The sequence below is a fragment of the Littorina saxatilis genome, linkage group LG12, assembly GCF_037325665.1.
Source record: "Littorina saxatilis isolate snail1 linkage group LG12, US_GU_Lsax_2.0, whole genome shotgun sequence".
Classification (NCBI taxonomy): domain Eukaryota; kingdom Metazoa; phylum Mollusca; class Gastropoda; order Littorinimorpha; family Littorinidae; genus Littorina; species Littorina saxatilis.
In genome coordinates, this window is record NC_090256.1 from 36,903,247 (window position 1) to 36,915,585 (window position 12,339).

The 12,339-nt window shown below is 42.6% G+C and overlaps 1 protein-coding gene across 1 annotated transcript; it reads left to right on the forward strand.

The window, feature by feature from the left end:
• Positions 1 to 17: 17 nt before the first annotated feature.
• LOC138981843 (EKC/KEOPS complex subunit LAGE3-like) lies at positions 18 to 12,115 on the forward strand. The gene is made up of 3 exons (XM_070354945.1): positions 18 to 158; positions 999 to 1,127; positions 5,237 to 12,115. The coding sequence occupies exons 1-3, from the start codon at positions 133 to 135 to the stop codon at positions 5,343 to 5,345; spliced, it is 264 nt and encodes an 87-aa protein (XP_070211046.1). The 5' UTR covers positions 18 to 132; the 3' UTR covers positions 5,346 to 12,115.
• The last annotated feature ends 224 nt before the right edge of the window (positions 12,116 to 12,339 follow it).

Below are 12,339 nucleotides of genomic sequence, written 5' to 3' on the forward strand. Positions count from 1 at the left end.
ATTTCAATGGTGATGAATGTCATGCTTTCTTTATTTTTAAGAAGTATTATTTTCCTTTTTTTGTTTAGTTTTATGTTTGAATGTGCTCGATGACGTACACAATCCAAGGGACACAACTATTACGATACCAAAATGGGATCCACGACAGAACAGAGTGTGTATCCTTTCACTTTCAGTTTCGCGTGCGCGATAGCAAACGCACTAAAAAAAACCTGTATTATTAGTATGATGATTGTCTCCGCATGTAATTTTAGTGGCTGTAGTGACAGTTTTTAGTGCTGACGTAATGGTGAGATTATCCCCGTCAAAACTGTTATAACTTATACTCGATTTCTGCACATAAATAAGTAAAATGTTGGAAGTGTTGGTGGGCACCATAAGCACCTTATTGGGCTTTGTCGTTTGTTATTAGTATTACATGCGGTGCTCGTGTTGAAGTAGCAGCTCAACAGAGAGACATTAATTGTATGTTCGTCTGGCGTACACTATACATAAATGATAAAAAGTATTAATAACTGAAACCACTCAGGGCAGTTTATGTGACATGCAGTACAATGAACTTGTAATTTACTGTGCAACCCAATGGTAGTAGCGAGTAGTAGTACCAAAGACAAACTGGAATTATGAATTACAGTGTCTAGGGGTACAGTGACACTCTTAATTATTCTTAACGTAACAGATTAATTGTAACACTTGTATATTAATTACTATATAACTTAAGAGATATATACCAGTCCCCTGTTTCTCAGCGGCGAGATTTGGCTAGTGAAGCAACGTGAGAAAACATTGCGGCTGCAAGGCTGATTGGCTGTTCACTGCTGTTTACCAACTCGATCGTGCAGAGGACTTTTTCAGTATCAACAAATTGTGTTGTCTTCTTGCTGATCGAGCTAGCTTGCCCCCAAAGTGAAATCTTACTCTTAGGACTGGCTAGCGAGTTGTTCAGACAATACGGTGTGTCGTGTACCATCCCTGAGTTTTCCTTGACAGGCACATAGTCTCCTAGAGGTGTCCTTTCCTTATGCCCGCTACGCAGAAATAGCGGCCAACACACTGAGTGTCGACAAGGAACCTCGACGTGGTGGTGTCTCCAAAATCATTTCACATGAAGGCAATGTTTTGAAAGTGTGAGTATTTAAAACAGCAGGAAGCAGTGCTTTGGAAAAGAAAATTTCTGTTTTGTCATGTACAGTTCACATTAATCACACCGTGTGAGCATGTGCGTGTTCAGATTTTCGTAATACTAAGGTTTTTTTCTTCTATCTGTGTATTTCTTATTACAGTGTATTCTGAATCTCCTAGTTATATCTTTTGAAGTTTTTCTGTTTTAAAGGGAAAGAAGGTTTAAATGCATACATGTGTTTTCTAGTGCTGAGCTACACTTGAAGGTGTATGTAATATAATTGTATTCAGAGGGTGCTTCCTGGTTCTGGTTCTGGTATAGTACGTCGCAGGAGCCAAGTTGGCTATATATGCGACGGGACTGGTGGGCGCAGCGGCCTAAAAAGAGGAGGGGGGAGGAGGGAGGTTTCCTACGGCAGTAGAAAAGGCTTTTGCTGATGTGCAGCCTATCACCTCCTCGCTTAGATGGTTCCACTCCTGAGCTGTCTTTACAAAAAATGAGTGTCTGAACAGTTCAGTTCGGCAGTGTGGTATGATTAGGCCTTTAGAGTTGTTGATGGCCTGCCTCTCGATCACATTGTTGGAACTGTAGTCGCTAAACTGTGTTGGCTTCACCCTCCTGCGGGTCTGTTTTGCAGGGGTGATGAAGTTTTCGGGGGGGAGTGCTGGTATCTGCCCTGTGGATATTTTGAACAGTGTTGTGAGTCTATGTTGGCGCCGTCGTTCTTGGAGTGTTGTGAGCTCGAGGTCCTTTAGCATCTTGGTGACAGAGCCAGGCTCTCTAGACTTATAGTCCTTGGTGATGAACCTGGCTGCTCTGTGTTGTACGCGCTCCAGTCGTTCGATGTCTTGCTTCAGGTGGGGATCCCATACAACTGCAGCATACTCTAGGGTTGATCGTACCAGGGCAATGTATGCTGTGCGTCTGCAGGTCTGTGGGCAGTTCCGTAGATTTCGGCGGAGGAATCCAAGAGTTGATGATGCTCTGTTGCTGGTGGTCGTCACATGTGGTGACCACTTTAGGTCGGATGAGATTTGGACACCGAGATAGGGGCTCTTGTCAACTTGCTTGAGGATTGTTCCATCAAGGTTGTAGAAGAAGTTGGAAGTGGGCTTTGAACTAAGGATGTAGCACTTCTTTGCGTTGAATTTCATCCCCCATTTATGTGCCCACTGCTCCAGTTGTCTGAGGTCCTCTTGGAGAGTAAGGTGGTCCTGGAAGGTGCGTATCTCTCTGTATAGTAGGCAGTCGTCTGCGAAAAGTCGTACCGTTGATTTCACAGACTGTGGTAGGTCATTGATGTGGCACAGGAACAGCAAAGGGCCGAGCACTGTGCCCTGTGGGACCCCTGACATGACTGTCACTTCCTCGGACTCCGTACCCTCCAGGACCACCCTCATACTGCGTTGGGTGAGGAAGCAAGTTATCCACTGGTGGACCGGACCCCTAACTCCATAGTGGTGGAGTTTGCTCAGTAGCCTCCCATGGGGCACGGTATCAAAGGCCTTACTAAAATCCAGGATTGCCACATCAACTTGTCTACCAGCGTCATGGGACTTCATGATGTCGTGCATGGTAGTTAGGAGCTGGGTTTCACAGGAGTATCCGCTTCGGAAGCCATGGTTGTTGTTGGTGAGGATGCTGTGCTTTTCCATGTGGGTCAGGAGGTGGCGGCAGATAATGTGCTCCAGTATTTTGCAACAGACTGAGGTAAGGGAGACTGGCCTGTAGTTCTCTGCTTTGTTTCGATCCCCTTTCTTAAATACCGAGGAGATATTAGCGGAGAGCCAGTCCGACGGCAGTTTCCCAGTGGTGAGGGAACGTTGGAAGATGAGGGTGAGGGGTGGGGCGATTGTATTGGCACATGTCTTTAGTACTTGGTTGGGGATGCTGTCTGGGCCTGATGCTTTCTTGGGGTCAAGGTTCCGGAGTAGCTTCGCTACACCATTGGGGTTGAGGCTCAGTTCCTCAAGGGCAGGATAGGGGTGTCCCTCCATTGCAGGTGGTTCTGTTCCAGTGTCCTTCGTAAAGACGGACTGGAACTGTCTTAGGAGGATCCTGGCCTTTTCCTTGCTGTCGCTTTGTAGGGTGCATCCATCTTTCAGGGGGGCGACTCCTATGTTGTCTTGGCGCTTGGCTTTAACATACCTCCAGAAGGGTTTGCTGTTGTTGTCTTTCAGCCCTTCCTCTATGGTGTTGTTGAGGTAGTCTGATTCTGCTTTCCTTATTTGTCGTCTGCATTCTTTTTGTGCGAATCTGTAGTTCTGCCAGTTCTTGGTCTTCTTGGCTTTGTTGTATAGTCTTTTTTTCCTTTTTAGCAATTTCTTGATTGTCCTATTGATCCAGGGTACGCTGTTGTTTTGCCGCCGAAGTTTTGATGGTATGTGGGATTCAATGGCTGTCATGAGTGCTGTCTTCAAGGTTATCCACATAGTGTTGGCGTCCACTTGCTTCTGTGACATCTCACTTATGTCTGCTGCTGATCTAGTCAGGTCGGCCTCTAGGTCTGTCCAGTTGGCCTTGGAGAATAAGTGGTGCTTCCTGGGTTTTTCCTTGTTCCTGTGTGGTTGTGTGTCGATGTCAGTGACTACCATTGCATGGTCGGCAATACCAGGGATTGAAGTTGATGCCCTAACAAGTGTCGGGTTTGATGTAAACACCAGGTCGAGTAGGTGGTCTTCTCGTGTCGTCTCCTCGTGGATCTGTGATCCATTTCTTACAAGATTCGGAACTGATACTGCTGTACTGCCATCAAACAGTGATTTTTTTTTTCTACTTCCCCGAAATTGATGATTTAACATTGAATATGCCTGGTGCCATAATTTTCAAAAAACATAGCTCTGGAAGAAAATTTACTTCATATTTTCAATGCTGATCGAGAATAAACTGTGAAAGCTATGTCAACTCTGACAATGAATGATAAAGCAGTTGTTAAAAAATCTGCTTTTGCCTCTTCCATGTTGTTGTTAATCCCTGTCTATTATATTGAAATGTTTAAAATTTCATAGATGCATTCTCACATTACCCCCCGTGGGTTAGGGGGAAGAATTTACCCGATGCTCCCCAGCATGTCGTAAGAGGCGACTAACGGATTCTGTTTCTCCTTTTACCCTTGTTAAGTGTTTCTTGTATAGAATATAGTCAATGTTTGTAAAGATTTTAGTCAAGCAGTATGACTGTATGTAAGAAATGTTAAGTCCTTTGTACTGGAAACTTGCATTCTCCCAATAAGGTTGTACTACGTTGCAAGCCCCTGGAGCAATTTTTTGATTAGTGCTTTTGTGAACAAGAAACAATTAACAAGTGGCTCTATCCCATCTCCCCCCCTTTCCCCGTCGCGATATAACCTTCGTGGTTGAAAACGACGTTAAACACCAAATAAAGAAATAAAGAAAGAATTCTCACATTCAGTGATTCACGTATACCCAAAAATGTCAGTTTATTAATATTAGACTAGGGGAATGAACTCTTCAAAAAAATATGAAAGCATTGATTTGCAAAGTTTGCTCCCTTGTCATTTTATGTAGTAGTAGTAGTAGTACATGTAGTAGTAGTAGGGACTGGAAATTGGTTTCCATAAGCTTTGGGCTTATTATGCGTCACATCTCATTTTTAAATTTATTGTAGGTCAATCATATTTTACATGCTCAAAATCCTAAATCTCAGTATCAATCATCATAAATAAAGTGACTCAATAATAAGTTTTTCTTTGTCTAGTAGATTTTTGAAGGTATTAGTGTCTTGTGCACTTTAAACAACATCAGATGGTGCAACTCTGTCAGAAAAGAAATGTTTCCGAATACAGTATTAGTTTCAATAAAAAACAAATTGTCCGTATTATTCCTTGTTGCATCAGTGGTAGACTTCTTAAAAAATGACTTGACTTTGACATTATTAATACCCTGAACATTTGTATAAGTCTGTATCAAATCACCTCTGAGCCTTCTCGATTTAAGAGTCGGGAGATTGAGTGTGCCCATTCTTTCAACATATGTCATGTTTTTTAAAGCTTTTACTAGTTTTGTGGCTCTCCTTTGCACCCTTTCAATGCCTGCTGACTGACCCTTCATGTTAATGATTTAATGTTTTCTGTCTTTCTCCTGTGTGTTTCAGAGTGTTGCAGTCAACAGAAGCAAGGCTACTGAGGGTCAGTGCCAATTCTTTCCTGGAACATCTTCGGCTTGTGACAGAAACAATGGAAAAGTTTGGACCACCTGTGTAGCTGTGCATTGCTGGTACATTATGTTGCTGTCCTGGACTGACTGACAGACTGTTCAGAAATGCTTCACTCGTAAAAGCTGTTTGCAAGTGCACTGTAGTGGAAAGAGAGACAGGCATGATGCGTGCAGTTAAGGGGGTGGGGTGAGGAATAAATGGGGTTTGTGTATGTGAGAGAGAGAGAGAGAGAGAGAGAGAGAGAGAGAGAGAGAGAGAGAGAGAGAGATTAACGATTAACGAGTTTATTGCATTTAGGCAACATGCCCCTTGCAATGGGGGGAAAAACGTGGCAAAAACAACGTCAAGGACAAACATAAATGTAATACTGGTGGACTATCTAGTCCATCAGAAAAAGTAATTGTGATATTATATAATATGTACATTACAATGACGGCCATAGCCGGTTAAATAGTGTAGTTAAGTTGTCGCCTTTTCTGCTATTGTTCAGGATTTGCAATCAGCTCTTGTCTAAGTTTTAAACAATCAAAAATAAATGATGCCAGCATTTCCTGATTTTCAATATTCATTAAGTTGACAAAATTTCTAGCTCTCAAACAATTATTGAATAGAATGTTTAAAGAAAACGGTTGTCTTATATTTGAATAGGCTTGGCAGGCGAAGATGAAATGAATTTCATCCTCCTCCGCCAGACCACACAAGGGACATAATTCCAATCGTCTATTTACATTGTATCTGTGCCTGTTGCAATATAAGTCGTTTATGCCAACTCTAAATCGGACCAGAACGTCTCTATAACGTCTAATATGCAAACTTGATAAGTAATGTTCATACTGTAAAATAGTTTTGAAGCTTCGATAGGTCACAAATCGTTCACTATCCAATAACTTTGCATGCCAGTCTTGTTGATAGCAATCGAGCAAACGCTGCTTAAGCATCTTCAAAAAGCCAGTTTTATTACCGACCTGCTGCTCAATCCAAGAATAGCCAAAACCCAGGCGAAACACATGGTTTTTAATGTCACTAGCCCAAGTCTTAACCCCTCTTTCCTCTAAAAGTTTAAGATGATCGTAAATTGCTCTTGGAATTCTATGGGAAGGCATTTCTAATAGTTTTAGCCAGTATTTAATTGCTTTCATAAGGGAATTAATAAAAAGTGGGTGTCTGCCCAATTCACCATATATCATGGTATTAGGCGTTTTCTGACTCACTGATAAGAGTTTCTTGCATGCATACATTTGGACCCGTTCAATTTCCGCAATTTCTTTTACACCCCATATTTCGGACGCATACAAAAGAGCAGGCTGAACTTGGAGGTCGAACAAACGCAAAAATACTTTTATATCAATGTTACATTCTATTCTCCATAATGCCCGTAAAATATCCATCACTTTTTTCTTTGCTCGTGCAGCGATTTGCTCCATTGCTGTACATATTGAAAGTTTAGTTGTCAGTGTAAAGCCTAAGTAAGTGTAAGAGTTAACCACTTCTAGTAGATCACCGTTTAAATACCATTTCTCACGCGCTGCTAGGTAGCCTCCCTTGCGGAATACCATCACTTTAGTCTTACTAAGGTTGACTGACAGTCCCAGTCTACCGGAGGCCCTAGCAAGCACATTTAACTGGTTCTGCAGGCCAACAACCGTGTGTGAAACAAGGGCTAAATCATCTGCAAATAGTAAAGCGAAAATTTCTTCTATTAGGTTAGATATAGTGATGCCATGTCTTCCGTCTCTTTTTAATTCTTCAGCAACCTCGTTAACAAATAGGGCAAAAATTTTCGGTGACAATAAACAGCCTTGTTTCAGACCGATTGGTGATCCAAAGAACTCTGTATAGTCCTGACCAGCTCTGACGCAGCAGAGAACATTTTCATACATGCTCTTTAAAATTTTAAGCATTTTTCTAGACAATCCTTTCCGGCATAAGCAAGCCCATAGCTTGTTTCTATTAATAGAATCGAATGCCCGACGGTAATCTATGAAAGCAACAAAAACCTTTTTATTTTGCGCTAAACTTTTCTGGATTATAGTGTAAAGTGAGAAAATGTGATCAACAGTCGAGTATCCGGCTCTAAAGCCTGCTTGTTCTTCTACAATTTGTTCAGTTTCTTCCATCCACTGCGTCAGCCGCTTGTTCAAAATGTGCGTGAATATTTTACTGACAACACTAACAAGAGAAACACCTCTATAATTTCCCGGATCGTCTGTGTCCCCTTTTTTGAAAATAGGCACAATGATGGACTTGGACCAGAATTCCGGGAAATACCCTGTTTCAAGAAGAGCATTGAGGTAGTCATGTAAAAAAGGCATTACATTAATAGTCTTTATTACTTCAGCAGGTATTCCGTCCCAACCACTAGCTTTGTTTCGTTTGAGGTGTCCTATAGCATCCTTAATTTCTTCAGAAACAATAGGTCTGTCTGTTATGTGACAATAGTCTGTCGGCTCTGCATTTATAATTATATCTTCTTGGTCGCTTTGGTTTTCATCATTCGCGTTTAACAGAGTTTCAAAATGTTCCTGCCATTGGTCTAAACTAATGTTAGCTTTAGGTTGGGATTTTCTCAACATTGTGCGTACAGTACTCCAGAATTGGAGACCATCACCAGAAGAATCGACTAAAGCATTAACTTGTCTTTTTTTGAAGCACTCCTTTTTTTCTTTCAGTAATTCTTTATATTCTTTCCTATAATGACAATATACTAACCTATTCAAATCCGTTTTCGCTTTTCTATACTCTCTCAAAGCTCCTCTTGCTCCAGTTTTTTTCAACCTACAATCATTATCAAACCAAGATGGGTCTTTATAAGAATCAAATGGCCTAATGACCCTTGTCATACACTGGGACACGCGAGACAAATAGCAGGTAAACGCTTCAATTGCATTATTCAAATTAGCAGAATTAAGTGATGTCCTCGCTTGGTTAAGTAGGGATACAGCCTCGTCAGATTCCGCTGCCTCCATCAGCAAGGTTCTCTTGTCTTCCTGCCAGACGATTTTCGTTGTCTGCTTTTGTCGCGCCTGCCCCGGTGTCTGCACTGGCCCCGGCTTGCTCGATATGTTGAGTTCCACCGGTAAGTGCTGTGACAAGATTTCTTGGCCAACGGTCAGGTGGAGATTCAACTGTAACAATTCATGAGAACACAGAAATAATCAATTACACTGCTTCCAGTAGGGGAAATGTATGTAAATTTACCCTCTCTATCCCCGTTACAAAAACCATTCAAAATCGCCAAGTCGAAAATTTCACAAAAGGTTAACAAATAACTTCCAAACTGGTTCGGGGTTTTATCCTCGGACTGTCTTTGAGGGCCGGTTTCAATGGTGTTGTTTTCCCAAGGGCGACTATCCGGTTCTACATCTGATAAGTATGGATTCGCATCACCCACCCTACTGTTCAAATCCCCGCATACAATAAAGTGCACATCTTTATATTCCTGTATCATATTTGATACACAAGTATCCACCGTAATAATGTCACAATTAATCTCTGCTTGTTGATACCACTTCGAGTTCTGTGGGTGCACGTATGTAAAGATAATTACCACATCAGATAACGTGTTCAGTAATTTCTTCGAAAATTTGCAGCATACTATGTTAGGCAGCTGAGTATCAATGTGCATAAAGTGTACAGACAAATGTTTCTTTATGAGTACAACTACACCACCAGACTTTCGACCAAGTCCTATCTGGTGTGCTGGTGCACAAAAACAGTTATATCCAGTGAAAACATCATTTAGAAAAGAAATAGTGTCCACAAATGTTTCCACTAAACAAATAATGTCAAAATTGCATACGTAACTTATAAACCCTGGTTCCCCGAGGCGAGCACACAGTCCCCCCACGTTCCAGGTTATCATTCGTAGCTCGACTGCTGCTGGTGTTGTCGTCGTGGCGACGTCGTCGACATCATTCGGCCGGCCACTTCCCTATCTGCCACCTCTGCTGTGTTGCCCACCGCGAAGAGGGCTAGCCCGTCCTCTGGCCGGTCGTCTGTTTGGCGGCCCCTGGTTGTGTGCGTCAGTCTCCTGTCGTTCCCTGTTCGGTGGTGTGGTTCCTCGCCCGAACCCACGCAGCGAGAACATGCTGCTGTTGACGTCGTTGCCCTGGCCATCTTCTGCATGTTGTTGTCGTGGTTGGTGGGGGTCATGTTGAGAGACGAACAGCCTTGTCATCGGTCGCGTGCTCTGCTGTGTCAGTGGCGAGGTTCTCAGTGGCGAAGCTCTCAGTGGTGTGACAGAGTCAACGCCCCCATGTCGCTCAACCGAGCGGCTCGCTGATTGGCTGAGCCCGTCTTGCTGTGTCACGTAGTCTGCCATCGTGTTGTTTGTTTCGCCGTTGTTGCTTCTCGAGGGAGGCTTACCCTCACCTTTCCCTCGTGATTGACCTATTTTCTTGATCTCTCGGGTGTCAGGGTCAGCAACAATAAACACACCATCGGGTGTGTACAACTTGTCAAACACGAGCTTCGCCTTTTGATCTTTTGCCCTATATTCGTTCATCAGGCCTACCAACACTTTCCTCTTGTTTCTCACTGATTTTGAATAGTCCTCCGATATTCCAATTTTGGTATTCTGTTCTTTCAGCTTGTATGCATTTTTCAGCACCTGATCTTTATCTTTGAAATTTTGAAAGCGTGCGACAATCTGTCTACCTACTCTATGCGCCCTATCAATCAACACTTCTCTGTCGATCTGAAGAAAGTCCTTAATCACTTTTTGTACCAGCCTTTCACAATCCTCCCATGTCTCGTTTTGTTTTTCTTTGGGGATATTGAAGAACATGAGATTCTGTCGGCGACTTTGATTTTCCATATAGTCTAGTTTTTCGTCCTGTTTATCCATCTTCTCGGTCTGACTGCTAATTTCTTCCCTCAGCCTACTATTTTCTTCTGACAGTTGCTCAACCGTTTCACACAGCTTAACTACCTCACTGTTTGTTTTTTCCATTGTATCTTCAATCTCACGTAGTCTACCCGACAGCTTTTCTTCTATCGACATGAATCGATCTTCCATGGTCTGTCTCATCACTGACTGTTCTCTGATCATTGCGCGGATGTCCGACAAAATGTCTTCGTTACTCACTGTGTTTTTTTTGTTTTGGCTGTCGTTGCCGTTTTCCATCGTGGGGGGTGGTCCAGGGTTGGACTCCACATCGCCGGCTAACTGCAGAAGCAATGCGATAATGGTTTTGGGGGTAGGCAATTCACAGTTTTGTCGTATGCACCACAGCACAAGGAGAAAGCAGTTCACTGACATTAGCAGTCCGTTAGGAATGTTCAACACCGCTGACTGCCAAGCCTGCCACATCATGACGTCACCGTGTACTGGCACATCGAAGAATGTTTTGTTTTCAGTCAAAATTCCAGTACCACAACAAATATCTTGGCTGCAAGGGGGTACTTTCACTGAGGCTACTATAGTGTTTCCAAGACAAAACCCTACAGCTACCAAGAACCATAGACTGAAGTAGAAAATCAAGACATCACCTGTCCCTAAGCCTACTGTCTCTGACACCTCGGTCGCCATATCTGTCATAGACCGGTTTGCCGAACCACCTCCAAACAGTCCAATTCTCGCACGCCATAAGTCTAGCGATATCATTTTAGTCGTTTTTTGAGAGATGCACTACTTACAGAAGTTCTGGCCAGAAAATGTTTAGTCCGCCGTCACTAAATTCAATGAAATTCTGCAAAACTCTGCCACCGACATTCAGTCACGTCATGCTCGGCGCCATGTTGCCACGCCCCCCCAAATGAGAGAGAGAGAGAGAGAGAGAGAGAGAGAGAGAGAGAGAGAGAGAGAGAGAGAGAGAGAGAGAGAGAGAGAGAGAGAGAGAGAGAGAGAGAGAGAGAGAGAGAGAGAAAAAACTGAAACTGAAACTGAACTTTATTACCAAAGGATAGAGGTTTTAGGCAAAGCCTAATCTTAGAGAGAGAGAGAGAGAGATTTTATATTACCGTATTTGACGGACTACAAGCCGCGACTTTTTAAAAAAAAAAATCGCATTGCGGCTTATTAAAGGATGCGGCTAAAACGTTACCTAAACTTGAATAGCATTCACCTAATGGAAGTCGCCGCGGATTTTCATTTCGCTCGATTAGTGATTACCGGTACTTTATTAGCTCTCTACTCAAGACTCGGCGCTTTTCTCTTTCTTTCGCGAATCTTCGTTTGTCAACAAGTCGTCGTGACAAGATAGTGTACAGAGAAACACCGGCATGTATCAGGATCTCGCGCGCGCGAGATTTCGTTTTTTTGTGTGTCGCGATAGTTGGAGGAGCGAGAGCCGCCATGTTGTGTTTTCGTCTGCTCGAAATGTGCGCAAAAGTCATAAATCATCCCAAAAAAGCTTATTCTGGGCGGGACTACATGTGTGTGTTGGTTACAAATTGTGTGTGTGATATTTTTCTTCAAAATTTTTCACTTTTCTTCTTTGTTTCACTTGTTTATTCTCGGAGCTGATTTCGCCAATTACCGTACTTTCGTTTGCCTGGTTGTTTTGATTGATTGACACGATCTGATTATATTTTTTTCGACGGCGGCTAATATAGTGACGCGGCCTATACATGGCTCGTCCCAATTTTTTTGTTAAAAGTCGGGGGTGCGGCTTATAAAACGGTGCGTCTTGTAATCCGTCAAATACGGTAGTCATTGGGCTTTCATGAAGAAAGTGTGAAAGAATCCAAGAGTGTTCATGATGTGTGTTATTGTTATGTAGTTTTCCAGAAGACTTGTTTATTCTCAACAGAAGCTGCATTTTTTGGTTGCGTATTTTGCTGTTTTACATAATAAATACTTTGAACCTTTTTACATACCAGTTCTCTGATTTGTGAAGTGAATGCATGTGTTTTCAGGACAGGTAAATTTCACACAGACATACTATCTCTCTTTTTTTCTCTTGATTTGTGTAAACATGTGACTGAATGTAAAAACTGGGATAATGTGACAGGGCGACACAGTGGTCCCCCTTTGTCACGGGCATTGTTTCTCTGCATTGATGGAGTAGCTAGTGTCCCAAAGTGTGAACTAATTAAAG